Source organism: Heloderma suspectum, chromosome 2 (assembly GCF_057233095.1).
Source record: "Heloderma suspectum isolate Gila_16-S chromosome 2, 16-S_ref, whole genome shotgun sequence".
NCBI classification, from domain to species: domain Eukaryota; kingdom Metazoa; phylum Chordata; class Lepidosauria; order Squamata; family Helodermatidae; genus Heloderma; species Heloderma suspectum.
This window is the reverse complement of record NC_139459.1, coordinates 378,744,347-378,768,440: the sequence shown is the minus strand read 5'-3', so window position 1 is coordinate 378,768,440 and position 24,094 is coordinate 378,744,347. Positions and strand designations below refer to the sequence as shown.

Genomic DNA, 24,094 nt, shown 5'->3' with positions numbered 1-24,094 from the left:
GTCTTGGGGGTAGTAAATCCTTGATAAAATTCTATAATGCTATCTGGATATGGTGCTTTATCAGTATTAGTTATTTTTCATTGCATATTTAACCACTTCAGTGGGGGTTTCAGCCTCTAATCGGTCCTGATGGTCCCTGTTAAGCATAGTTACGTATGTACTGTTAAGGAAATAACCAAGACAGGTGAGGTTGAACAGTCAGGAATTTATTAAAGCACATCATGGCTGTGGGAGAGACAGACGAAACCGTGTCTCCCCCCAAAAAAGAAAACAGGATGCATTTATACAGACTGAAAGTTGGAGAACAAAGAAAAACACACCACGCATGCTCAGAAACCAGTTAGTACTCAGCACAGTCTTATCAGCACAGTGGCCTTCTTATCTTTAGGGATGACTTTGGTGGATAGGAATTTCTTGCTTATGAACAAGTCACAATTACCTTCTCATGGCCACACACACACACACACTCCCCTCAGGCACCTTGCCTGAACCAAACTACTTACAAGGCCTACCTCGACAGTATTATCCAAATAATTACGGATTTCTTCTTGCAAAGGATTGTTCGATTTGCACAGGTTCACATAGAACTCGTAGATAATTTCTTGATTTGTATATAATCTAGCACTTATTTCCGGCATATCGTCTTTATTCTTCAACAGTGTTACTAATCACTTCTGTGGCTTGATACCATATGCAAATATTCCTGCTGCTTTGGCCACCAAGTAGGCCTCCTGTAGGCTTAATTTATCATTAGCTGAGTCCAGACCACCACCAGCTGATGCTTCCTGGCTCTCCGCTGGAGGCGGTGGGATGGTGTCAGCTTCTCTCTAGACTAGGAATTCCCTTTCCTGCACTGTGAGCAGAGGGCCACTGGCTTCTCCACTACACTGACCTGGTTCCCACAATATGGCAACCCACAGTGGGTGGCCAGCCTGGGTCCTCTCCACATGGGTTATGTCGCGCAAGCCAGCACAGTGGCTTCAGCGTGGATTGTTTACATGGACAAACCATGCTGGGTACCCATGGTTTTTTGTTGGCTGTTCATGGTGGCTTGTTTTCAGAGTGGTTTTTCGTGACGTGCAGACCTGACGCCGTGGGTTGTTCAAAAGGGGCAACAGAGCTGCCTAGTTAGACTGGGGGGAAACCCAACCACTCCCTACAGTCTTGCATGGTGAAGTCTGCCTGGCAACAGGCTTCCTCCCGCTCGGCGCTTTCCTTAACAGCGACCGGCTTTTCCCCCCTTGTGAGACGAGTTTCTCTTGTCCTCACCGAGTGACCTGGAAGAAGGCGGCTATTCTTGCGAGTTTGGTCATGTCTCCATTGCCCCCTGCCTCAAACCAGCCCTGAATTCTCAAGTGTTGAAAGTGTGCTGGAACAGAAGTAACTGCAGAAGGAGTTACATCCTTAACCTCCTACACACCCTGGATCCAATATAGTTATACCCTTGATGTTTGTTATCAGAAACCAAATCGTAGCAACAGCCCGATCTTGTCTGATCTCGGAAGCTAAGCAGGGTCAGCCCTGGTTAGGACTTGGATGGGAGACCGCCTGGGGACCAGGCTTCCTGCACTGAGCAGGGGTTGGACTCGATGGTCTTGTAGGCCCCTTCCAACCGTATGATTCTATTATTCCCTCCGCCCCCATACCCTCCTTAGTCAACAGACCCATAATCTACCGGCCAGCCTACCGCCCTTCCCTGTGTGTGGGAACTGGTGAGCTGGCAGCTGCTCCCTGGCACAGAACAGTTCGCCCCTCAGCCAGCCTGGCATTACCTCCAGCTGCTGGAACAGGCAACACCGTCCATCCACCGCTAGGAAAGACCCCCAGGCCCCAGAGTCACGAATGGAACAGGAGGAGGAGGAGGAAGAGGTTGTCTACTCGGCCCCACTGTTCTCACCTGATCCTGATCCCTTCACAGAAGCATCGCAAGACACGGAGTTGCTGGCCCCGGCAGCACCATCTAAGACGCAGCCCGCCCAGGAACGCCAGAGAATACGCGCCAGGTGCTGGTCTGACGAGGAAACCAGGGTCTTTATCAATCTCTGGATCAGTCCAGAGGCGCAGGAGCATCTACAGACCAGCAGACATGAGACTCTGTTCCCCTGGTTTTCTGAACAGATGTCACAAAGGGGTTACTCGCGCAGACCTGCACAGTGCAAGGAAAAGTTGCACGCACTGAAGAAAAAGTTTAAAGAAATTAGCATGCACAACCAGCGGTCTGGCGTTGAGCCGCGCACCATGCTGTTCTATGATAAGCTGGCGATGATCCTGCTTGGCAGGAAGGACGTGGCACCTGGTTCTGCCTCTGGCAGCAGCATTCCCTTGCCAGACCCACTGAGAGTCAGGCATCGTCCCATGAAGGCCTGCCTTTCTCCAGCCCGTGATTCCTCCCCGCAGACTCCAGGCATGTCAAGGCAAGTGTCTGCACAAAAAGAGGAACCCTCGTGGATTGGACCCTATGCGCCACGGGCACCCAGGACACCGGAGCAGTACCTTGTCCCATCTGCAACTGTCTCCAGGGTCCCCAGTGTGGGACCTCCCCAAAAGCTGCTCTGTATTGACCCGATTTGCCCCCCAGCCTATTCCTCCAGTACCACCAGCTCCACAGCTTTGCCCTCAGTGCTGACAAAAAAAACCTGGGCCTCACAGGCAGCCTCTGCGACGCAGCATGAGTCCAGGGATGCTTTCTCTAGAACAAAGGATGGTGGCAATGCCACTGGGGAGGAGGTGTGGGATACCTTCCCTAGGGAAATGCCCTTGGAGCTTGACCTTCCCAGGGAAACTATGGAGGTCTGCCCTGAAGAGGGCCGGGTAGCACCAAGGCACCGTTCCCAGGAAGAGGAGGACCAGCGCGGGCACCACACCATCTCAGATCTAGACAAGATGGTGCTGCAGTCCATCACTCATTCCGGAACACCTCCACCCGAGGTGGGAACTGACCTGCTCAGAGCCATTCTTCCTGAACTGGCTCAAGGGCGGGGCTCTGGCAAGATGCCCCCGCTTGACCTGGATCTGGGACGCCTCTTTGCCCAAGCAGGCGACCCCACACGGGCCAGCTTCCTGGCAGCGGAGGGAGAGGTGGATTTGGCTGAGCCAGGAGATGCACCCGTTGAAGAGAGGCCTTGGCCGCCAGTGGAGGAGGCGAGAGCAGCCTCCGAGGAGGCTGCTGAGCTGAGGGAGGCGGCAGCGGAGACCAAGGGTCCACTGAGCAACGCGCAGAGGGCGGCTCGTCTGCGGAACAAGAAGAAAGCCGACCGTGTGCAGCTTGCTCGGGACCTGGTGAACGCCGTTGAAGCATCAGGCGAGCGCACGCTTAAACTTTTCCAGGACCTGAATGCAGAGGAGACCAGGAGGCAAGCCAGTGAATGTCTGTGGACGGTCTGGTCCACCCGGACCATAGCAGAGTGCATCCGCAGTTCTGCAGAGTCAGTGCGCGAAGGCTTGGAAGCCTCCGACCGTATGTTTGAGCGGGTCATGCGGGAGCGAAACGCCGTCCTGGAGCGGCAGACAGAAGCTCTCCACATCTTGGCCGCGGCCTTGCAAGCCACCGCTCCAGGGCTGCAGGCACCACCCACTTGCCAGCCGCACCCCTGCGATCCCCCACAGCAGCTCCTCCCCCCTCCTGCCCGGGATCTGCAGCGTGCTACGGGGCCTCTGCTCCACCAACCACTGGGCACAGCTCCGCCTCATCCTGTGTCTCCTGGGCCTGACTTTCCGGGGGAAGCTGCCACAGAACCTTTGGATGTACCGCCCCGGGGGCAGGGACTGCCTGACCCACCTGTTCCAAGGCAGCTGTGGAGAAGGCTGCTCCCAACGGCATCTGTCCCGCAGGCCCCAGGTGGGACGGAAGAGGAAAGCCACCAAGGCAGAGATGCAGCTTCAGATTAGCCTTTGTCCTTGCCCACCCCCCGCCCCGGCCATTGCTCACCCACCAACCCCTGTAATGCATGGTCCTGCCTCGGATATTCTTTTCTGCCTTCAGGTGCACAGCTTGCCTCCTGCCTTGTATATATTACCACCTTGCCTTGAACCCTGCGAGAGGGTTTTCCAAGCTGCCCCGAAAAGTGATTATCCGATGTATCTAAGCTGTGTAGGGTAATAAAGTTTTTATTGGAAATGGAAACCTGCATCAGGTGCTTGTTTTGTGCTATACCACATATATATGTATACATACATATATATTCTTCAAGTACTTGAAAGGCTGTCACAGAGAAGAAGGCCAGGATCTCTTCTTGATCATCCCAGAGTGCAGGACATGGAATAATGGGCTCAAGTGACAGGAAGCCAGATTCCGGCTGAACATCAGGAAAAACTTCCTGACTGTAAGAGCAACACAACAATGGAACCAATTACCTGGGGAGGTGGTGGGCTCTCCCACACTGGAGGCCTTCAAGACGAGGCTGGACAGCCATCTGTCAGGGATGCTCTGACTTGGATTCCTGCATTGAGCAGGGGGTTGGACTCGATGGCCTTGTAGGCCCCTTCTAACCCTACTATTCTATGATTCTATGATTCTATGTCATCTGTCAATGCAGGTGCTTCACAACGGGAGTGCGGGGCGGGGGGAGACTCATCACAGCAGGAGTATAGGCCCTGGGTGACGGGAAGGGAATATATGGAGGGGGGGTTGTTACTTGATAAGAAAGAGATCCAGTGGTCTCAGTGGAGTGGGGCGGGGGGAGCAAACAGCAGAGGATGAAGAAGCTTTTGGCAGGGGGAGTGTAATTACTGCAGGAGAATGTGCTGCAAAGCTGCATGCTCTATTACTGCTAAGGATTCCTGCAGAGGAAATCACAGAATCCTAGAATAGCAGGGTTGGAAGGGGCTACAAGACCATCGAGTCCCACCCCCTGCTCAGTGCAGGAATCCAAGTCAGAGCATCCCTGACAGATGGCTGTCCAGCCTCATCTTGAACGCCTCCAGTGTGGGGGAGCCCACCACCTCCCTAAGTAATCGAATGGCACGGGTAGGGTTTGTGTGTCTATGAGGACGGACAGACAGAACAAATGGAGCGGGGAGACAAACAGTGGGAAGACAGAGGGCAGAGAACAAAAAGAGTAAAAGAATGTGACTACCCATGATTGGTTAGTGTGTCCTCCAAACCTGGACAGCTTCCCATGGAGTGGATTAATATTTTGCAACAAGCTACAGCAACAATCAATGGCTTCTTGTAGGGATTATTTCTCCCATGATGGGTTGGCGAGTCATCTGAACCCAGACAGCAATTTCAGTGAAGGCTGGTGGGATACTTGCCTGGGTTGTAAGACTGCAAGGGAGGAAGAGTGGGGAAGCAATTCATGGCAAGCCCGATTGTCTGTCAGGTACAAAAACCACGCACTCGGTGGTTTTTACAGTGTGTACCTTGTCACTCATGATGGGCTGCCATGACGTGTGAACCCATCCAGTGGCTGGGTTCACACAACACGATTTTCAGAATGAGTTGAGTGTGGGTTGTCGTTAAACTGGATTGTCTTGTCTGAACCCAGCACATGTTCTGCAGAGTGCCTTATTTTTCTTGAACAAGCCACCCTGAGAACCCGTGGTTTGTTGTTGGGTTCTGAACTGTGGTTGTTTGTGGTTAACAGCCCATAGCTCGTTAGCGCGATAGGGTTCAGACAACACGACAACCCACAGTTCAACCCATACTCAACCACTGAGTGTGGGTTATCGTGTTGTGTGGGCCCAGTCAGTGTTGCATGGAATTCCTGCAATATTTTTGCATCGCAAGGGCCGTAAATGACTGTTACGTTTTTGTTATCCCGTGAAAAAGAGAGGCCTCTGATGCCCAAATCTGATGAAATCTCCTGGCTTGAAGATGAAGAAGAGTTGTTTGTCCAGGAAGGAGATATTTATTTGTTTGTTTGTTTGTTTGTTTGTTTGATTGATTGATTTCTATGCCACTTTTCGTTTTTAAAAAAGATCTCTAAGTGGTTTACAGAAAGATTAAAATGCATTGAAATACATAATAATGAATACAAAACATTGATATAAAAATATTTAAACTGGTACTCGCAACACCATAATTAACCAACAGACTGAGCAGCACTCAAAGAAAGCCTGGCTATAAAGATAGTTGGTGCCTAACAAACTTCACAGATGACACCTCCCAAATACGGGAGTGGGGGGTTCCATATGGCAGGTGCCACCATGGAGAAGGCCCTGTTTCCGGGTTGCCAGAAGATGGCAATCTGCAGGTTGCGGTATAGCCAGCAAGCCTTCCTCCAATGAAGTTAATGATCGGCCATGCTCCACACTCAGCACCCTAGCCACCACATTCTACACCAGCTGCAGCTTCCAGACCATGCATGAAGCGTAGCCTCACATAAAACGCATTACAGTAATCTAAACATGAAGTTACCAATGCATGGACTATAGTGGCCAGGCTATCCTTGTCCAGGAAAGGGCGTAGCTGACATAGTTGGTAATAGGCACTCCTCACCACAGAAGTCACTTGGACTTCTCATGACAATGATGAATCCTACCTGTTCTTTCTGACCAAGTGCAACTCTGTCTAGAGCAGGCAAGCTACCCAGTTCGAATATCTGGAAACTACCCAGTAGTACTGGCATGTAGAGCAGCTGGGGGGGGCGGTTACCACTCTTGTCTGCCATCTCTGTAGCCTGCTGAAACAACCCATGAACAACCCACGGTTCTGGGTTCGCATGTAACAACAACCTATGGTTTAAGAAACCCAGAGTTCACAACTTAGTGTGGGTTCTCTTTCTGGGTTGCTTGTGGCTAAAAAATGATGGTTTGTTAGTGTGGCTAGGTTTGGACATCATGACAGAATTCAATAACTCATGAGTTAAGTAAACGATGGGTTCATGTTATATGCAAACCAGGTCATAAGAGTCTCTGACTGGGTTCACAGAACATGATAATGCACACTCAGTGATTGAGTGTGGGTTGTTGAAACCTGGGTTGTCATGTTGTCTGAGCCCATCCATGCCAACAAACCATGGCTTGTTAACCACAAACAACCCATGAAGAAAACCCATGGTTTGTTGTTGGGTTGTGAACTGTGGGTCCGTGGTCAACAAGCCATGGCTTGTTAGGGCGGCTGGGTTCAGGCAACAAAATAACCCATGCCTAAGCAACAACCCACAGTTTAACGATAATCCACACACAATCCCTGAGTGTGCATCATCATGTTGTGTAAATCCAATCTGTCTTGTCAGGATTCAGTCTGCTTGTTGGCCCTTATCCATACTAACCCTGTGTCCACCTAGCTCTGTTTCTTTGTGACATCAGCATACTAGGAACACCTTGCACCAATCCAGGGGCCGCCCCTTGCAGCTTCATAGTGGCGCCGCACAGCATAACTTCCAGTCAGCCAAGGCACAGTCACCCAGTGCTACTCTCTGGAACCCTCCCCGCAATTAGGAGCAGAACCACTGTAGCACAGCGCCTCCCAATTCCCAGGTTGTGGAGATGATCCAAAAGCACACCGTGATCAATGGTATCAAAAGCCACTGAAAGATCAAGCAAGATCCATGGACTTGCAACCCCTCTGTCTCTTTCCCGCAAGAGGTCATCCATCATGGCAACCAACGCCAATTCTGTCCCAAACCCCAGACTAAAATTGGTTGGGATGTCTATCACTGCCCAGCCACCACCCTCTCAAGCACCTTGCCACAAAAAACGGTATCTGTGACTGGGCAGTAGTTGGTTTGGTCCTTGGATATATCGTGAGACTGTGTGGCCCTGTTCGTATGTCACGCTAAGCCATGATAGTTAGGGAATTTCCTCTAACCACTGTGTCTTAGCATGTCATGTGGGGGGAGAAAACCATGTTCCCTGTGGTTAGTAAGCCACCCCGGCTAACCAACCCCCTGGAGCAGGGTTAAGAGTCCCCGTGGGGGCTTACTGTGTCGTCTGTCAGGCTCCTCGGTGACTAAAATGAGCTCCAGAGGACATCCAGGCCACGATAATAGAGTCCATTGGCTAGAGTGTCCGCCACTGCCAGTGATGCTGTAGGAGCCGTGGACTTTTTCTATGGTCACGCGGCCATTTCGGCCACCAGGAGCCCGTTTGCACCGCCGAGGACGACAGGATGCACGCTAACCACACCAGGAAGATCGCCAGGTAACTACGGAGGGCGGTGGTTAGAGGAGCCACGTTGTGGCACGTGGTTCCGCAATCATCTGCCAGGCCCACATGCCGTGGTTTCGTTACTCCCCGCCCCAGTTTCCCTAACCACCCTCCCCCTGTGCACTTCTGAACATAGAGAGGGGGAAAGGGAGGGGTTTGGTGGGTGGGGAAGGGAGGAGACTGGAGAGGCCAGGATATATATGTATGTATTACTTCAGTTTATATGCCACCTTAATGCATGTGGCACGCAGGGTAGCTAGTAACAATAAAAATACAGTAAAACCTTTTCTTTTAAAAAAATGTTCCTAACTTTTAAAGTCATCAGCAAGAAAATAAAAAAAGAATGGCAGACAAAACCAAGACCCCAAGAGAGGGCATATTGAAACATATGTAGACAAACCGTACATTAAAATGTCAGGTCAAGGAACCAACATCCTGTCTAAATTTACCTGCCTTTGCTTGACGGTTGAAGAAAATGGAAGAGAAGGCTGAGTGGGTACCAGCCTTAGCTATGCAAAGGTGCTCCTGGCCAACATTGAGATCTGGCCATCTAGACTAAGAAGTAACAAGCTTTTCTCTTTCTTTGAAAGAAACTCCAAAGACAGACCTCCTCTCCTGGCTGGATGAAGGAGAAGATCCATTTGTCCAGGACTCGGATGAAGAGGAATGTTCAGCAGGTACCTGCTTAGGTGTACGGTGGGACCTTTTCTTGGTGAATTGAGGGGGATCCTTGCTTAATTTTTAGCTTGTCTATAGTCTCACTGAGAAGAGACTGAACCATCAGGTCCCCAATACCCCTGAGGGACATACCGTATAGCTTCACCCTCTCCAGTCACATCCACTTCACCTTCACTTCTTCTCTCTCCCCAGAGTTCCTCTTCTTCATGGGAGCTAAGATGGGAAGTGGAGGTTGAAATAATTCCCTCCATTATGGTTCCATCTGTGTAATTCAGGGTGCAATCTTATCGGCTTTTATTTATTTATTTCATTTCTATACTGCCCAATAGCCAAAGCTCTCTGGGTGGTTCGCAAAAATTAAAACAACAAAGTACAGCATAAAACAATATAAAATATAAAAGCTTCAAACTGCACTATAAAAGTACAACCAGAATAAAACCTAGCAGCAATGCAGAGATATAAAATACAGATGTAAAACAGCAGAGCTAAAAGAATAGAGTATTAAAATGCTGGGAAGATAAACGGCTCCTCCTTGCGCCGAAACGAGTACAATGTAGGTGCCAGGCGAACCTCTCTAGAGAGCTCATGCCATAGCCGGGGTGCCACAGCAGTAAGGGCCCTCAACTCCCATCTGCCCTAGCCAGTATAGCCAATGATGAAGGATGACAGGAGTTGTAGGCCAAAACCTGTAGGGGGCCACAAATTGCCCACCCCTTGGTCTAGTGTAAGGTTATTTAGAGAGGAATCCTGTGATCCCTGAAGAGCATCCCAGAAACCATGGGATAGTTCAGGTTCCCACCTTCCACTGTCGGAGACAGCGCTCCAACTTCAGAAGGGGGAGTCAGAGATCAGACACACACACACACACACCCCGCCTCCTCGCAGCCGGCGCAGAGAGAACCTCACCAGCTCCCTCTCCGAGGAAGGAAACTTGACCTCAGAGAAGGGGAAAGGGAGGGGTTTGGTGGGTGGGGAGGGGAGGAGACTGGAGAAGCCAGGATATTATTTATCCGGAGCTTGCTCCAAACTCCTTCCCTCCCCCTCCAAAGTGCCCTCGCTAGATGGGCTGAAAAACCTGTCTAGCAAAAAATCAAAGAGCAGAGGAAAGATCACCTCCGCTGCTTCTCTCGCCCTCCCATTTCAGCCCAGCAGGGCATGGGAACCTCCGAAGCCCCTGAGTTGGGGACTTCCAAACAGCGAGGACGCAATCGATAAGATTGTGCCCTTGGAGAATAAACGTAGTACTTTTTTATAGTTATTTTTCTAATTTATCCTTCTTCCCTTATCCTAAGACATAACAGTTAGGAATTTGGCTGGGTATTTTGACATTGCAAGGATTATTGCCCATGTTCCAGGCCTCTCATTTATCCGTGCGATGCGTTTCGTCCAAAGGGAGATAAGGGGGCAAGAGATTGGAGTCCGCACAGTAGTGGCTGGGAGGATTCACTATGAGTTATTCCCCTCCTAGGTCAAACCTCACAGATCTTGGGACTGCCCTGCCTCAGTTCTAGGGTGAAAAGAGTAAACTGGTATTTTATAAAATGGTATAAAGTGAGGCAGTAAACTAAATAAGTTAGAGCGAAGTGCTGGAGCCTGGCCCAAACTGCAGGGGGGGTGACACTCCATTCTCTCTCTCTCTTTTTTTAATACTTTTTATTCTGTTTTTTATTTTTGTAAATGAAATAAACAATGTTGTTGTTGTTCTTCAGTTGTTAAGTCGTGTCCGACTCTTCATGACCCCATGGATCATAGCACGCCAGGCCTTCCTGTCCTGCGCTCTCTCCCGGAGTGTGCTCAAGTTCATATTCATTGCATCGGTGATGCTATCTAGCCATCTCATCCTCTGCCGTCCCCTTCTCCTTTTGCCTTCAGTCTTTCCCAGCATCAGGGTCTTTTCCAGGGAGTTTTCTCTTCGCATTAGGTGGCCAAAATATTTCAGCTTCAGTATGTGTCCTTCCAATGAGCACTCAGAGTTGATTTCCTTTAGGATGGACTGATTTGACCTCCTGGCAGTCCAGGGGACCTGTAAGAGTCTTCTCCAGCACCACAGTTCAAAGGCATAAATTCTTCGGCGCTTGGCCTTCCTTATAGTCCAGCTCTCACAGCCATACGTTGCTACTGGGAAAACCATAGCTTTGATTATACGAACCTTTGTCGGCAAGATGATGTCTCTGCTTCTTACTATGCTGTCTAGGTTTGCCATAGCTTTCCTCCCCAGAAGCAAGCGTCTTTTAATTTCATGGCTGCAGTCACCGTCTGCGGTGATCTTGGTGCCCAAGAAAGTAAAATCTGTCACTGCTTCCATTTCTTCCCCTTCTATATGCAGGAAGTGATGGGGCCAGATGCCACGATCTTAGTTTTTTTAATGTTGAGTTTCAAACCAGCTTTTGCACTCTCCTCTTTCACCCTCAACAAGAGGCTCTTTAGATCCTCTTTGCTTTCTGCCATTAGGGTGGTATCGTCTGCGTATCTGAGGTTGTTGATAATTCTCCTGGCAATCTTAATTCCGACCTGTGATTCATCCAACCTGGCATTTCTCATGATGTACTCTGCATATAAATTAAATAAGCAGGGCGACAATATACAGCCTTGTCGTACTCCTTTCCCAGTTTTGAACCAATCAGTTGTTCCATGTCCGGTTCTTACTGTTGCTTCTTGACCCTCGTACAGGTTTCTCAGGAGACAGATAAGGTGGTCTGGTACTCCCATCACTTTAAGAATTTGCCAGAGTTTGTTGTGATCCACACAATCCAAGGCTTTAGCGTAGTCAATGAAGCAGAAATAGATGTTTTTCTGGAATTCTCTTGCTTTCTCCATGATCCAGCAAATGTTGGCAATTTGATCTCTAGTTCCTCTGCCTCTTCGAAACCCCACTTGTACTTCTGATAGTTGTCAGTTCACATGCTGCTGAAGCCTAGCTTGTAGGATTTTGAGCATTACCTTGCTGGCATGTGAAATGAGTGCAATTGTACGGTAGTTTGAACACTCTTTGGCGTTGCCCTTCTTTGGAATTGGAATGTAAACTGACCTTTTCCAGTCTTGTGGCCACTGTTGAGTGCTCCAAATTTGTTGGCATATTGAGTGCAACTCTTTAACAGCATCATCTTTTAGGATTTTAAATAGCTCAGCTGGGATACTGTCATGTCCGCTAGCTTTGTTGTTAGTAATGCTTCCTAAGGCCCACTTGACTTCCTCTCGAGGATGTCCGGCTCAAGTTCAGTGACTGCACTATCATGGCTATCAGGGACATTCAGATCTTTCCTGTATAGTTCTTCTGTGTATACTTTCCACCTCTTCTTCATCTCATCTGCTTCTGTTAGGTCCCTGCCTTCTTTGTCCTTTATCATGCCCATCTTTGCATAAAACTTTCCCTTGAGATCTCCGATTTTCTTGAAGAGAACTCTAGTCTTTCCCATTCTATTGTTTTCCTCTATTTCTTTGCATTGTTCATTTAAGAAGGCCTTCTTGTCTCTCCTTGCTATTCTCTGGAACTCTGCATTCAGTTGCATATATCTTCCCCTTTCTCCCTTGCTTTTCGCTTCCCTTCTTTCCTCAGCTACTTGTAAAGCCTCATCAGACAGCCACTTGGCTTTCTTGCATTTCTTTTTCTTTGGGATGGATTGAGTTGCTGCCTCCTGAACAATGTTACGGACCTCCGTCCATAGTTCCTCAGGCACTCTGTCTATCAGGTCTAATCCCTGAAATCTATTCCTCACCTCCACTGTATATTCATCAGGGATATGATTTAGGTCAGACCTGAATGGTTTAGTGGTTTTCCACACGTTCTTCAATTTAAGCCGAAATTTTGCAAGCAGCAGCTCATGATCTGAGCCACAGTCAGCTCCAGGTCTTGTTTTTACTGACTGTATAGAGTTTCTCCATCTTTGGCTGCGAAGTACATAAACAATCTGATTTCAATATTGACCATCTGGTGATGTCCATGTGTAGAGTCACCTCTTGTGCTGTTGGAAAAGAGTGTTTGTGATGATCAGCATGTTCTCTTGGCAGAACTCTATTAGCCTTTGTCCTGCTTCATTTTGTACACCAAGACCATGCCTGCCTGTTATCCTGGTGATTTCTTGACTTCCTACTTTAGCATTCCAATCCCCTATGATGAAGAGGACATCTTTTTTTGGTGTTAGTTCTAGAAGGTGTTGTAGGTCTTCATAGAACCGATCAACCTCAGCTTCTTCGGCCTCAGTGGTTGGGGCATAGACTTGAATTACTGTGATGTTGAATGGTTTGCCTTGGATTCGTACTGAGATCATTCTACCGTTTTTGAGATTGTACCCCAGTACTGCTTTTCTCACCCTTTTGTTGACTATGAGTGCTACTCCATTTCTTCTAAGGGATTCTTGCCCACAGTAATAGTAGACATAATAGTAGACATAATATAGAATAGTAGAATATTATGTCTACTAGAATAGTAGACATAATGGTCACCTGTATTAAATTCGCCCATGCTTGTCCATTTTAGTTCGCTGATTCCCAAGATGTCAATCTTCAATCTTGCCATCTCATGTTTGACCACCTCCAGCTTATCTTGATTCATTGATCTTACATTCCAGGTTCCTAAATAATATTGTTCTTTACAGCATCGGACTTTCTTTACACCACCAGACACATCCACAGCTGAGTGTCCTTTTGGCTTTGGCCCAGCCGCTTCACTTTTTCTTGCGCTACTTGGAAACTCCCTCTGCTCTTCCCCAGTAGTATATTGGACACCTTACCGACCTGAGGGGCTCATCTTCCGGCGTCATCTCTTTTAGCCTTGTGATACGTTCCATGGGGTTTTCTTGGCAGGAATACTGGAGTGGGTTGCCATTTCCTTCTCCAGTGGACCACATTTTGTCAGAACTTTCTGCCATGACCTGTCCGTCTTGGGTGGCCCTGCACGGCATAGCTGATGGCTTCACTGAGTTACGCAAGCCCCTTCGCCACAACAAGGCAGTGATCTTGCAGCTCGTTAATCTTCGCCTCCATTTTTTGCCAAGTGTTGATTAAATCCACAGCCCCTTGCAGGGCGGTGATGGAATTTTGAATAGTATCCAGTCTCTTAGCCTGTTCAGCAAATTGCAAGCACAAAGTTTTTATCAAAGCAAGTAAATCCTTTGTATTTTCGCTTCTCGGAGCCTTTGCCAAGGGAGGTGGGGTGGGGGTAGGTGGAGAACCTTTTTTTCGCCTTAATGTAGTCATCCTTCTCTTCAAACAAATCTTGCAGGTCCTCAAATATTGTTGATATATCTTAATCTAGTCCTCAAATGTTGTTGGTGTTTCTTAATCCATAAACTATAATGGAGCACGTCAGCCCTATTTTCTCCTATTTAAAGAGGAGGTTCAAAACAACTTTGAGCGATGATTTAGCTCTGGCAGACCAGCTCTGGAGTCCAGCCCCCCTGCTAATATGCAGAGATAGCTAATCTTCCGAAACTTCATCCAAAGCTGCTCCTGCCCCCCCCCTTTTCATTTCAGGGGAGAGATGAAAAGGTTTTTCAACCTTTTAGAAAGCTGTTTGAGATAGCGTCCCGCGGAAGCTCCACGGCATGCTGCGAGGGCAACATTGTCTCCGACCCGGGGTGGCACTCCATTCTCAACGCTACATCACCCAAAAGTGACATGACTTTTGCCCCACCCCCACAGAAGACTCCAGAGTCCCACCTACCTTTACAGGGGCAGAGCGTCCGATGAAGTTTGGGGGCGGGGGTTGCTGTGGAGGAATTCACTCTGCCCTGATCAGGGATGGTTTTTGGGATGCTTTTTCTTTATTGTCACATCACAACTGCTGCCTCTCGTTATTTACTGTGTAACGCAGCACCATTTCCCTGACTGCTGCCTCTTGGTTCCTCCAGCAGGCTGAAAGTGGCTTTGCTTCATTCGATGTACTGCGCGTATTCGCCAGTTGTGCGTGCACAGGGTGTTCCCCTTGGCAATGGGGAACGTTCCAGGAGGGTGCCTGGGGGGAACGATCTCCCTTCAGCGGCAATTTGCATAAAATCAGTCTCTCCCTGCTTTTGCGGATGGGGGCCCATCCCATTCGGCTGCTTAAGGGGCCTGGTGCTGGTGACCGGACCAATCGGGTACCCACACTGAATTGAGCTTTAAAAAGCACACACCATGTGGCGTGCCAAATTTCATGTCACCTAAAATAAATTCGTCATTTATTGATGATGAATAGGTAAGAGTGCAATCCTATGGCCCCTAGACAGTGTTTGGGGGACGGACATAGGAGATTTCAGTTTCTGGGATCTGATATTGGGACCAGGGCTCCAACCCACGCTCCCAACCCCTTCGTCACCGGCACGGTTTTCCCGTGTCTCCGCGCTTGGAAACGGAGCATGAAGTCAGGGAAAGGGGCGGTCCCGGGGCTGTGGAGGAGAGGAGACTGCAGAAGCCGCTTTACTCAGCTTCCTATGCGCCGTGTGGCTTCTCCCTGTCCCCCTGATTTGGCTAGACGCGAAATCACCTGTCTCGCCAAAACTGCAGGGATACTCTGCAATTGGCCTTCATTGGATACTCGACTATCAAGGTAATACTGCGCTCTAAATTATATAAATTACATACATTCATTAGCAGCCAGTTAAAACAATTATTGCAGCCAGAACATCCCACCTTGATTAATGGGGTTTGCACTCATGTGACTGTGCCTAGAACGTCAGCATTGGGGGACATGGGATTGTGGTCACTCTGTCCTTGCTTTCTAGGACAGTATAGCACAATCACAACAAACACCGTCGAAGCCCTGCAGCGAACTCCATTCTCCAGGCTGTCTGCAGCCAACAAGCTACGGATCAAGGAGATGGGGCCAGACACGCCCGAGCTGATGCTCCAGCAATCTGCGAGTGAAAGAGGAAAGGAATATACTCGGCGGTTCACCTCATCGTGGTACGAACGCAAAGCCTGGCTCTGTGGGAGCCAAGTGCGAGATGCTCTTTTCTGCTTCCCCTGCTTGTTGTTTGGGGGTGAGAAGGCCTGGACAGAGACAGGTGTCAGGGACTTGAAGCATCTCACTGAGAAGACGAAGAAACACGAGGCCTCCAGGAGCCACATTGAGAGCTGTATGCAGCTGTCAATGTTAGGCAGATCGGAGATTTCTCACCAGCTGGATGAAAGCCAGTGTTCCTCCATGAGGAAGCACAACCAGAAAGTCAAGAACAACAGATACATCCTGTCCAAGATTATCGACTGCATACGCTGCTGTGGAGCCTTTGAACTGGCGCTCCGTGGACACAACGACAAGGAGAATTCAGAGAATCCAGGGATTTTCAGAGGGCTGGTCGACCTCATGGCGTCCATTGACGCGGCCATGGAACTTCACCTGCAGAGCATCAGGGTGTTCCGAGGTCTCTCAAGGTCAGTCCAGAATGAACTGCTGGACTGCATGTTGGCGGTGGCCAAGGATCACATCAAGCAGGAGTTGAAGAGTGCTCCTTTTGTGGCCATTGAAGTGGATAACACCACAGACATCGCCCCCGACAGCCAAGCTGTTCTGATTTTTCGTTACCTCAACAAAGAAGGCTCGCCGGTGGAACGCTTCTACAGATTTGCAGAGGTGCCAGATGCTGAGGCCAAAACCATTGCTGCCATCTTGCTTCAGCAGCTGACAGAGCTGTTCCCAGAGGAGAGCGACAGGAAGAAAGTCATTGCTCAGAGCTACGATGGGTCGAGCGTGAAGCGCTTTGAGCACGCGACAGTGTACAAGAGGGTCCGTGATGTATTCCCTAATGCCCAGTATGTTCACTGCTACACACATCAGTTGACCGCGATCATGCGACAGGCAGCGTCCCAGATCAGGGAAGTGCGGCTTTTCTTTTCAAACCTCTCTGGGTTTCCGGCGTTCTTTGGCCGCAGCCCAAAATGGGATACAGTGCTGAAGGAAGCTGTGAGAAGAAGACTCCCAAATTCATCTCAGACACACTGGGACATCAACATCCGAACGGTGAACGTGGTGTTTGAGAAGAGGCGGGAGCTCATTGAATGCTTCCTGGTGATCAGAGATCAGGGGAACTTTGATGGCACAGCAGTCCACGAGGCCTGTGCATTTATTCACATGCTGCAAGAGGATGGTGTTTTCCTGTACCTGCTGTGTCTCTTCCACAGGATCACTCCTCACATAGAGGTCCTGTACAACCAGCTTCAGAGAACACCCCTCGAGCCCGTGGGAATGAGGAGAGCTACCTCAGATTTTGTGAAGGCCATCAATTTGGTTAAAGATTCGATTGGAACCTTGTACTCTGAATTACCTCAGGGATCCAGGCTCCCCAAGGGCAAGACGAAGGCAACCATGGACCGGATCGCGGCAGAGGTCTGCGACATCATCACCACACACGCCAAGGAACGTTTTGCATTCACTGGGCACCTGTCAGCTGCAATGCTGGTAGATGTGAGTTTGTTTCCAGCTCACAACCAGAAATTCCCTCAGAAAGCCTTGAATGATGCTGTGGAGGCTTATCCGATGCTGGAGAAGGCTCAGCTCAAGACAGAGCTCTCCATCTTGTACAAGAGGGCAGAGTTCAGCAGCTGCGAGGATGCCTCAGCACTCCTGCACCTGCTTTTGGAGAACCATTTGGAGACCACTTTGGAGCAGACGGTGATGCTGCTGAGAATCCTCATCACCACGCCTGTGAGAACGGCGGCAGCGAAGCGGTTGTTCTCGGCTCTAAAGAGGGTCAAAACTTTCCTGCAGAACACCATGTCCGCGAACAGACTCAACGCCTTGGCAATGCTGTCCATAGAGAAAGAGATGATCAAAGAAATCTCCGATTTCAATCACCAGACAATCGAGCTGTTTGCCAGTCGGAAAGAACGTCGGGCCCAACTTCTCTACAGATGAGGCATGCCTACGTGGAGGACGGGGTGGCTGTAAGGGGAGGTGGAGGCCATACCATCTCCGCCCAGTCAGCCCAGAGAAAAGGTAAGAGACGTCCCTGCACCTTCCTGATTTGCTGCACACGCTCCTTTTTGGTGCACACGCTCTTTGGTGCACATGCTCCTTTGGGGCACACTCTCCTTTTTGCTGTACACGCTCCTACGTGGAGGACGGGGGGGCTGTAAGGGGAGGTGGAGGCCATACCATCTCCGCCCAGTCAGCCCAGAGAAAAGGTAAGAGACGTCCCTGCACCTTCCTGATTTGCTGCACACGCTCCTTTTTGGCCTCTTTCCTCCCTTGTTTTCTCTCCAATCCCCATTTTCCAGGCAGTGTTCCTGAGAACCCACAGAAGAGGACCAGCTCCGCCACTGAATGCTCCAGCGCTGTGCCTCTTCTCCCAGTGCAGAGCCAGCTGTGACAGCAGGCAGCCCTTGGTAAGAGACGTCCCTGCCCTTTTCCAATTTATTTATTTCTTTACAGCATTTATAGACCGTTCCACATCTAAACCAGAGCAGTGAACAATAAATGATAAAATATAATAAAATCAAAGAAATAAAACACCATATTAAAAATTGTACTGGTAAAAACCGTGGCTGCCGTTTTCAGGAGGCGCCGGTAACAACACAGTGTTGGTGCCTGCCTGACTTCCAGAGGCAGGGAGTTCCACAGAAAGGGGGCCACCACACTGAAGGCTGTTCCCCGGGTGGACTCCTATTTGCTGCACACACGACTTTTTTTTTTTACCTAAATGCATTCCCTAAAGCAGCGCACTGTTTTAACTGCTTTTGTTAATTGGTATTAGCTTGTTCATGGTTTAATATGTTTTAGGTGTTTAATTTGTTTCATACTGTTTAAATTAATTTTATCTATATGCCGCCCTGAGATCTTAATGATATGTGGGGGGGATACAAATGTTTTAAATAAGTAAATCAATACCTTTTCCCTGGCTTCTTTTCTCGCCAATCCCCATGTTCCAGGCCAAGTCTTCCAGAGGAGTGGCGAGCTTAAGTGGAGGAAGCGGGTGGCTGTAAGGGGGCCACGCACCTTTTCTGCTAGCACAGAGCCAAGCATGGCAGCAGCCTGCCCTTCTGAACCAAGGTAAGACGCCATTCTTACGTGTACTTATGCATTGCGTAAGCACATTGAGACCCGCCAGGATGGAGGCTGTGTCACTAGGTCTAGTTGGCCCCACCTCTGGTGACCCACCCGACATCGCTCACTCCGCCAGCCGCCACTGGCCCTCACCTCACCCTCCTGAATCGTAGCCTTGGAAGAGACCTTGGAGGATCTCCAGTAGTCCAACCAGTGCACAGTGCAGGATTCACAGAGCAGGATGCAGCTGCAGCGACCCTGACACAGGGCCATCCAGCCTACGCTTACATATCTTCAGCGAAGGGGAGCCCACCAGTCTGTTCCACTGCCAAACAGTGGAAATTTCTCCTAATGCTGAGCTGAAATCTGCTTCGCAGCAATTTCCACCCACTGGTTCAAGTCCTGCCCTCTGGAACAACAGAGAACAAGGCTGCTACATCTTCTGTATGATGGCCTTTCACAATATTTGAAGATGTCTGTCATGTTTCTCTTTGATCTTCTCCAGGCTAAATATTTCTAGCTCTTCCAGCTGTTCCTTACGTTGCTTTTCTCTGGATGTGCTCCACTTTGCCGATATCCTTAAAATGGGGTGCTCGAAGCTGGATGCAGCACTCCAAATGTGGCTTGGCCAGTGTAGAATAGAGCAGGAAAATTACTTCCTGTAATCTGGACATTAATGCTTTGTTTAATGCAGCCTAAGATTGCATTAGCTTTTTCAGCAGCCGCATCACAGTGCTGGCTCATATTCAACTTGTGATCTACTAAGACACCGAGGTCCTTTTCGCATGTAGTGCTGCCATCCCAGGTATCCCCCATCCTATATTAGTGTCTTTGAATTGTTGGGGGTGGAATTTATAACTAAATGCATTTATCTCTGTTGAATTTTTTTATTAGTTTTGGCCCAGTGCTCCAGATCCTTTTGAATCTTGTATTTGTCTTCCAAGGTGTTCACTGTCCCTCACCAATATGTGTCATCTGCAGACCTGATAAGCATCTTCTCTATAAAAATGTTGAACAGGACAGGGCTCAGCACCGAGCCCTGCAGCACTCCACTCAAGATTTCTTTCCAGGTTGATGCAGAGCCATTAATAGCCGCATCTACTCTTTTGATTGTAGACAAGTTAAAAGGAAGGAGAGAACAATGAGCCTTTCCCAAGCTGGCATCTTTGTTAGTCGAGCCTGGCTAGAGTTCTGTTTTTTCCCCTTTCTCATTCCATAATTTTGTTGAAATTGACTCCACATTTGTAGCACAGCAGGAAAAAAAAACCCCACAGATCTGTGCTTACTGAAAACAATTGGGAAATGGACCAGAAGGGAATTTATGTTATTGTCTGAGACAAGGGCATATTCACACAGTAACCTAGGTTTCAGCAGAGTGTACCAAGAGGAAAGTAGAAAACTTTGGAGATGCTAGATTAGAAACGGCTAATTGGTCTGGCTCTAATATCCTCAGTTACTGCCTTAAATTCCTAATGGGATTTTCTTTTTTCTCCCCCCTCACCCACCTCCAAACAGATAATGGGCAAGACAACAAGAATTATAGGGAGCCATCTGTAGTGACATCGAAAAGAACCAAGAATGAAGAAAACTTATTAATGCATAGGGTCTGGAAAGAAATTCAATGATCACAGAGCTCTTACTGCATAGGAAAGAACACACATAGGAGAGAAACCATCTAAATGCAGGAAATGTGGAAAGAAGTTCCGTCAGAGTGGAACCCTTAGCTTATATCAAAGAACCCACACAAGGAAGAAAACACATAAATGCACAGAGTGCGGAAAGAGCTTTGTCAATAGTAGTGCTCTAACTGTACATCAAAGAAACCACAGAGGGAACCCTATAAATGTGGTGTGTGGAAAGAGTTTCAAGGATAGCACTGCTTTTAATGTACATATGGTGTGGGCAACTTTGGGTGGTCCAAGGGTCATTTTTCCCCTAGCAGGCCATACCGCTCGCTGCGAGGCACAAGGGGAAAAAAATCAGCGGTTCACTAAACGGATCAAATTCAGCTTGTTCTCGAGCTGAATTTGACCCTTTTAGTCTGTACAGAGTTTGGATAAACCATCTGTCAGAGGAGACACGTCATTCCACTTCAGAGAACCCACGCAGGGGAGAAACTATTTAAATGTATGGAGTCTGGCCTGAGCTTCAGGCAGAGGACAAACCTTAGCTTACATCAGAGAACCAACGCAGGGAGAACCCATTTGGAAGGCGCTTTAATTGCAGCCATGTTCTTACTTCATATCCAAGTATATAGATCAGTCTTCACCAACCTGGCTTCCCTCCAGATGTGGTGGACTAAAGTCTCTTCATCAATGGGAGGTAGAGTCCAACACATCTGGAGCATGCCAGGTGGGGGAAGACCACTTGAGAACATGACTGTGATTAAAGGATGAGAGGGCAAGTGCGGGAAGAGCTTCAGTCAAACCAATGTTCTTCTTTCCCATTAAAAAATCCACAGAGGAGAGAAATCATTTAAATGCATACAGTGTGGGGAAAGCTTCAGGGATGCGGGAAGCCTTATTCCACATGGAGGAACCCATGCAGGGAAGGAACCATATAAATGCATGAAGTGCAAGGACTTTTAGGGTGCAATCCTATGCATGCTTAGACAGAAAGAACTCCTACAACTCCCAGCATTCCCCAGCCAGCATAGGATTTTTTCTGCCTAAACATGCATAGGACTGCGCCCTTAGAGAACAGGGAACTTCAAAGGAGCCAGATAAGGGGAGAAACAATTTGATGACATGGTGTGGAGAAAGGGCTTCAGTCAATGACCCAGCCTTACTAGACTCCACAGAACCCAGGCATGTAAATGCTGGGAGGTCTTTCAGAGAACTCACAAAAAGACAGGCTGTACAAGAAAGCCAAGTGGCTGTCTGAGGAGGCTTTACAAGCAGCTGAGGAAAGAAGGTAAGCGAAAAGCAAGGGAGAAGGGGGAAGATATATCCAACTGAATGCAGAGTTCCAGAGAATAGCAAGGAGAGACAAGAAGGCCTTCTTAAATGAACAACGCAAAGAAATCGAGGAAAACAACAGAATGGGAAAGACTAGAGATCTCTTCAAGAAAATCGGAGATCTCAAGGGAACGTTTTGTGCAAAGACGGGCATGATCAAGGACAAAGAAGGCAGGGACCTAACAGAAGCAGATGAGATGAAGAAGAGGTGGAAAGAATACACAGAACAGGAAAGATCTGAATGTCCCTGATAGCCATGATAGTGCGGTCACTGAACTTGAGCCAGACATCCTCGAGAGTGAAGTCAAGTGGGCCTTAGGAAGCATTACTAACAACAAAGTTAGCGGAGATGACAGTGTTCCAGCTGAGCTATTTAAAATCCTAAAAGATGATGCTGTTAAAGTGCTGCACTCAATATGCCAACAAATTTGGAACACTCAACAATGGCCACAAGACTGGAAAAGGTCAGTTTACATTCCAATTCCAAAGAAGGGCAATGCCAAAGAGTGTTCAAACTACTGTACAATTGCGCTCATTTCACATGCCAGCAAGGTGATGCTCAAAATCCTACAAGCTAGACTTCAGCAGTATGCAAACCGAGAACTACCGGAAGTACAAGCTGGGTTTCGAAGAGGCAGAGGAACTAGAGATCAAATCGCCAACATTTGCTGGATCATGGAGAAAGCAAGAGAATTCCAGAAAAACATCTATTTCTGCTTCATTGACTATGCTAAAGCCTTGGTTTGTGTGGATCACAACAAACTGGCAAATTCTTAAATCGATGGGAGTACCAGACCACCTTACCTGTCTCCTGACAAACCTGTATGAGGGTCAAGAAGCAACAGTAAGAACCGGACATGGAACAACCGATTGGTTCAAAATTGGGAAAGGAGTACGACAAGGCTGTATATTGTCGCCCTGCTTATTTAACTTATATGCAGAGTACATCATGAGAAACGCTGGGTTGGATGAATCACAGGTTGGAATTAAGATTGCCGGGAGAATTATCAACAACCTCAGATACGCAGACGGTACCACCCTAATGGCAGAAAGCAAAGAGGATCTAAAGAGCCTCCTGTTGAGGGTGAAAGTGAAGAGTGCAAAAGCTGGTTTGAAACTCAACGTTAAAATAACTAAAATCATGGCATGTGGCCCCATCACTTCCTGGCATATAGAAGGGGAAGAAATGGAAGCAGTGACAGATTTTACTTTCTTGGGCTCCAAGATCACCGCAGACGGTGACTGTAGCCATGAAATTAAAAGACACTTGCTCCTTGGGAGGAAAGCTATGGCAAACCTAGACAGCATAGTAAGAAGCAGAGACATCACCTTGCCGACAAAGGTCCGCATAATCAAAGCTATGGTTTTCCCAGTAGTACTGTATGGCTGTGAGAGCTGGACTATAAGGAAGGCTGAGCGCCGAAGAATCAGTGCTTTCGAACTGTGGTGCTGGAGAAGACTGTTATGCGTCCCCTGGACTGCAAGGAGGTCAAATCAGTCAGTCCTAAAGGAAATCAACCCTGAGTGCTTATTGGAAGGACAGATACTGAAGCTGAAGCTCAAATATTTTGGCCACCTAATGCGAAGAGAAAATTCCCTGGAAAAGACCCTGATGCTGGGAAAGACTGAAGGCAAAAGGAGAAGGGGACAGCAGAGGATGAGATGGCTAGATAGCATCACCGATGCAATGAATATGAACTTGAGTACGCTCCGGGAGAGAGCGCAGGACAGGAAGGCCTGGCGTGCTATGGTCCATGGGGTCACGAAGAGGTGGACACGACTGAACAACAACGACAACTGCTGAGCCACGTTCCAGTAAGAGGGAATGGCAAGAGAGAAAGGACACCGTCTCTGGGGGTTGACGTCATTCTGGACTAGCGAAGGTCAAATGTGTCGGGAGGCACTACAGTGCAAGATGAGGGAAGAAGAGGTGGATAAAGAGGGCTAGAGGCATTTAAAACAAAGAGGTTTAGCCAGCGTAAGAGAGCTAGAGGCATTTAAAGAGGTTTAAAACAAAGAGGTTTAGCCCAGCGTAAGAAGAGGAAGAGGACGCCTGTACAAAGAATAATGGGAAGGAATTGGTTGTGACTGTAACGTTGGACACAGTAGAATAAATGAACATGGACTCTCATGGTGGCCATAGGCAAGTTGCTCTCTTTAAGCCTCAGTCCCTCTATCTGCAATGGGAGGGGGGGATAATAACAGTGACTTAGCTTACAGAGTTCTTGTAAGGGTTAAATGTGGAAATTATTGTTACATCTACTCAGAAGTAAGCCCCACTGTATGCAGTGTCTTCCTCCCCTGTAAGTGGGCATAGGTTTTCACTCTTCATGATGTCATTAAGGCTGTAATCCTTTATTTACATATCTTGGAGCAAGCCATATTGAACCCAGTGTAATTTACTTCAGAG

The 24,094-nt window shown here is 48.4% G+C and overlaps 1 protein-coding gene across 1 annotated transcript in view; it reads left to right on the top strand.

The window, feature by feature from the left end:
- The window catches only part of LOC146356331 (uncharacterized), a 46,336-nt gene extending 24,559 nt beyond the window's left edge, over positions 1-21,777 (top strand). Inside the window, exons 10-14 of the mRNA XM_084830054.1 lie at positions 8,682-8,768; positions 15,471-17,680; positions 17,962-18,069; positions 18,613-18,733; positions 20,243-21,777. Coding sequence (XP_084686180.1) covers positions 8,682-8,768; positions 15,471-17,599 — 2,216 coding nt within the window. The 3' untranslated portion in view covers positions 17,600-17,680; positions 17,962-18,069; positions 18,613-18,733; positions 20,243-21,777. The remainder of the gene's footprint in view (positions 1-8,681; positions 8,769-15,470; positions 17,681-17,961; positions 18,070-18,612; positions 18,734-20,242) is intronic.
- Positions 21,778-24,094: the final 2,317 nt, after the last annotated feature.